We start from the raw sequence: 3,331 nt of genomic DNA on the forward strand, positions 1-3,331 counted from the left end.
ATGTAAACAACAATGAGCGTTCAAAGAAATCAAGCAAACAACACTCACACAAGAGAAAACAGAAAACGTGATAGAAATGCTAAAAAACACAAGTTGAGACAACTTACCTGTGAATAGCGGAGCCGGATGTGTTGAAGAGTCTTGGATGTGTTGTGGGATGTTAGAGATTCAAGATCGATGTGAAAGAATGAGATCTGATGCGTTGAATAAATAAGTTTGAGCTTATGACGCGCATGCCACAAATCTAGGAAAAAACAACACTTGGAGGAAAGTTTCTAAAACGAACTTTGCATGTAACCTTTGGCTGCTAAAAATAGCTCCGTGTATCATGGGATGCTTTTGCATGTTGCCTTTTGCTATTTCGGGAAAAAGCAAGTCATGCATGCAAGTCAAGTTTCCTTGGACCCGAGTGGAACGGGTCAACCCAACTGCTCATGCATGAGGCTGCTCAATTGCTGAGAGGAAATGCACATTTCTGGATGGGAGTCGGGCTGGTTGCCCAGGAGATTTGTGCAATTTATGGGCAGAGCAGGTGACTGTTGCCCAGGATTGTGAAATTCTTGGGCTGAGCAGGCCCGCTGGGAAGGATTGCGCAGTAGTCTGGGTCAAGCCTGACTGGCAGGATTGTGCAATTCTGGAGCCCAACAAGTTGTCAGACAAAATTGCGCAATTTCTTGAGGGGAGGCTAGTTGCATCCAGAATTGCGCAATTTCTTGGGTCCGTGTGAACAACCTGTGAGGAGAATGCATCAAGCTTTGATCGACAGATTGTCTTTGTGTAAGAAAAACACTGAAGCTTGTGTACTTGACGAAACAAGACAAGGTGTTGTGACAGGTTGGCAGGGAGGCTCCAAAACGAAGTTGAGGCAAAATTTTGGAAGGTGGTTGTAGCCGCTACAACACAACCATTTATTTTTTTAAATAGTGGGAAAACTTATCATAATTTTGCATGCAATGGAGAGAGCCATCACTGGCTACTATTTTCAAATATAGGCTAACTCATCATTGTTATTGAAGAAAAACCACCCTACTTGGGACTACCGGTTGAGGGTACATAAAAGAGCATGTTTCATAAAAAAACATGTTTTCACTCCGGCCAAATACTTCTTTCTAAATCTTAGACAATTAACTTATTTCTTTAGATCTGAAGAGAATTAACTCTTAACAAAAAAAATCAATTTTAAAACATACTCCAAACCAACCAACCATTTATTTATATAGCTACACCAAAAAACATAAAATGCAACGAAATCATTGCATTTCACCGAATCCAAGAAATGTACAAAAGTCCGAAGATAAAACCCAGTGGGAAGTCCTAATTATAATTTGTAAATAAAAATACATAAAATGTAACGAAATCATTGCATTTCACCGAATCCAAGAAATGTACAGAAGTCCGAAGATATAACCCAGTTGGAAGTCCTCGTTAGCTATCTCAACGAACGAGGGCTCTTTCACCAATGAACGAGAGTTTACAGAAAGTACAATTTGTATGGTAAAGAAGAATAAACTTTTAGGTCCAACTACTGGACGACCTTGCCAACGTCAGAACTCATAATAATGGTTACTTGCCCTTGTCATTTCTCATCTTATCGCTAACAGATTTACTACCATTCTACTCCAGAAAAGTAGGGTTTTAATTTGAAAGGCCGAAAGAACATCTCCATCTCCATGTCCTTCTCGACTCCCCACAGTGTTTAATATCCATGGCTGCTATCATCTAAAAATTTGGGGCAGTAGGCTTCAAACAACAATACCAACTCTGAAATTATATGTGAAGCTACGAGTTTTATTAGGGCCCATGAAAACCTCTGCAGGCAGAGGAGATTTGGAGATCTGGTTCCGGAATCCTTCTTCCGATCCACACACCTGCCTCTATCGCAAACTCGATGGTATTCACCACCGTCTGGCTGCTACAGGTGGCCCCTGCGAACTGAGGTTGTGCAGAAGTAACGTAAGCGCTGAGGCAGTCCAGCAATTTCTGATTGCACTGGACGTTGAGATAACTGCCAGAGCGTGTAATGCAATAGTCGTGATCTTTGCAGCAGCTGTCCAGCCCATCACAGGGAGCTTCTTCATGGCATCCCGTGTAAAACACTCCGCAGTATCGGCCGTACCTTAGAATTGGAGCCTCTGCAATTAAAATACATCAATAGTCACATTTTTTTTGAAGTAAGACCTTCCCTGAAATGGAAAGAATGTGTGAAATTATACTTATGAAAAGCAGGACATCTATATAAAAAAAATTAGCCAGAAACTTAACAGCAATTTAACTAACAAAAATATTCCAGAGCTTCTTTAAATCTTTAAGAAAATCAAAATTAGGGATAAGGAAAATCTGGTTGAAAATGGAAGAAATGTTGATCCACAAATGTAGATGAATCTCTAATAAACAAACCCACAAAAGAATACCCAAAAAAGATTAACATTAATGTGTTAAACTAATCCCTTAAACATCAATAATCACACTTCAACACAAAATCTAGTATTCCATTCCACATTCCAATCTCTAAAAATTAAAGATAACGAGACAGACCGCTGCAGAATTCGGACTCGCACCCACTGCTACAGTCCTCCTGCACTCCACTAACAGCAACAACAGTATTAGAATTAATTCACTGACATTCTACTGACAGTAAATGGCTTGGCATGAATCAAGCAATTTATGTAACAGATCCATCACTGGAATTGAATGATGTTGTGATATTGGACTATTTTTTGAAGTATTGAATATAATTACCAAAACTGAAATGTTAGAAGAGCAGAGAACATAATCCAGTAGAAGAAGGCAGAGCATTAAATACAACAGACTTCCAATGGTGGCCATGGATCCCCAACTGATCTGATTGGCAATGCAATTTTTTTTTGCTATGTAACAATACAATGGCGTACACACCTCCTGCTTTGCTTGCATTTCACGACTCCTGTATAGTTGCTCTCTCACGGCATCACTCCACTAATGTCGCTGTCATAGACGAATTTGACCACCTATCCAACTCTATAACGAAGAGCTCCAGGAAAACTTCTGTATGGTAATGGGCGACAATTTGATATTTTTAATTAAAAATTTGAATGAATGAAAGAATGATTTTAATGATGTCTATGAGGCTGCATAGCTTAAGGGAGCTCGAAAATAATAATTTTAACTTATTTTTATATTATTTTTTATGTCGGATTTTCTGTTATGAAATTTGACTAGTAGTTTAGGTTAGTAATTTGATTGGTCTTATTTTTATCAAATAAATGGTGTATGTTGTCAATATTTAGATTGTTTTCAATGACTGCAGTATATATTTTAGTAAATGGTGTATGTTGTCAATATTTAGATTGTT

The 3,331-nt window shown here is 38.5% G+C and overlaps 1 protein-coding gene across 2 annotated transcripts; it reads right to left on the bottom strand.

Annotated features, from left to right (window-relative positions):
* Window positions 1–1,438: 1,438 nt before the first annotated feature.
* LOC149159011 (phospholipase A2-alpha-like) lies at window positions 1,439–2,976 on the bottom strand. 2 transcript variants are annotated; one of them, XM_089433426.1, is made up of 3 exons: window positions 2,896–2,976; window positions 2,536–2,575; window positions 1,439–2,132 (listed from the first exon to the last, which is right to left on the bottom strand). In XM_089433426.1, the coding sequence occupies exons 1-3, from the start codon at window positions 2,911–2,913 to the stop codon at window positions 1,792–1,794; spliced, it is 399 nt and encodes a 132-aa protein (XP_089289552.1). In that variant the 5' UTR covers window positions 2,914–2,976; the 3' UTR covers window positions 1,439–1,791. The 2 variants fall into 2 exon arrangements, with proteins under 2 accessions (XP_089289552.1, XP_089289551.1); XM_089433425.1 differs by lacking the exon at window positions 2,896–2,976 and adding an exon at window positions 2,740–2,889 and having other exon boundaries at window positions 2,536–2,585.
* Between the last annotated feature and the right edge of the window lie 355 nt (window positions 2,977–3,331).

This window comes from Pinus tabuliformis, chromosome 5_2 (assembly GCF_031772625.1).
Source record: "Pinus tabuliformis cultivar Carrire ecotype Pingquan chromosome 5_2, CPIR1, whole genome shotgun sequence".
In the NCBI taxonomy this organism is placed as follows: Eukaryota; Viridiplantae; Streptophyta; class Pinopsida; order Pinales; family Pinaceae; genus Pinus; species Pinus tabuliformis.

Excerpts from the sequence above, each read along its gene's own strand:
- LOC149159011 (XM_089433425.1), bottom strand. The coding sequence starts at position 2,771 with ATGTTCTCTGCTCTTCTAACATTTCAGTTTTG. Across the intron at positions 2,586-2,739 it reads CTTCTAACATTTCAGTTTTG|TGGAGTGCAGGAGGACTGTA; the intron begins GTAATTATATTC and ends TGTTGCTGTTAG. Across the intron at positions 2,133-2,535 it reads CGAGTCCGAATTCTGCAGCG|AGGCTCCAATTCTAAGGTAC; the intron begins GTCTGTCTCGTT and ends TTTTAATTGCAG.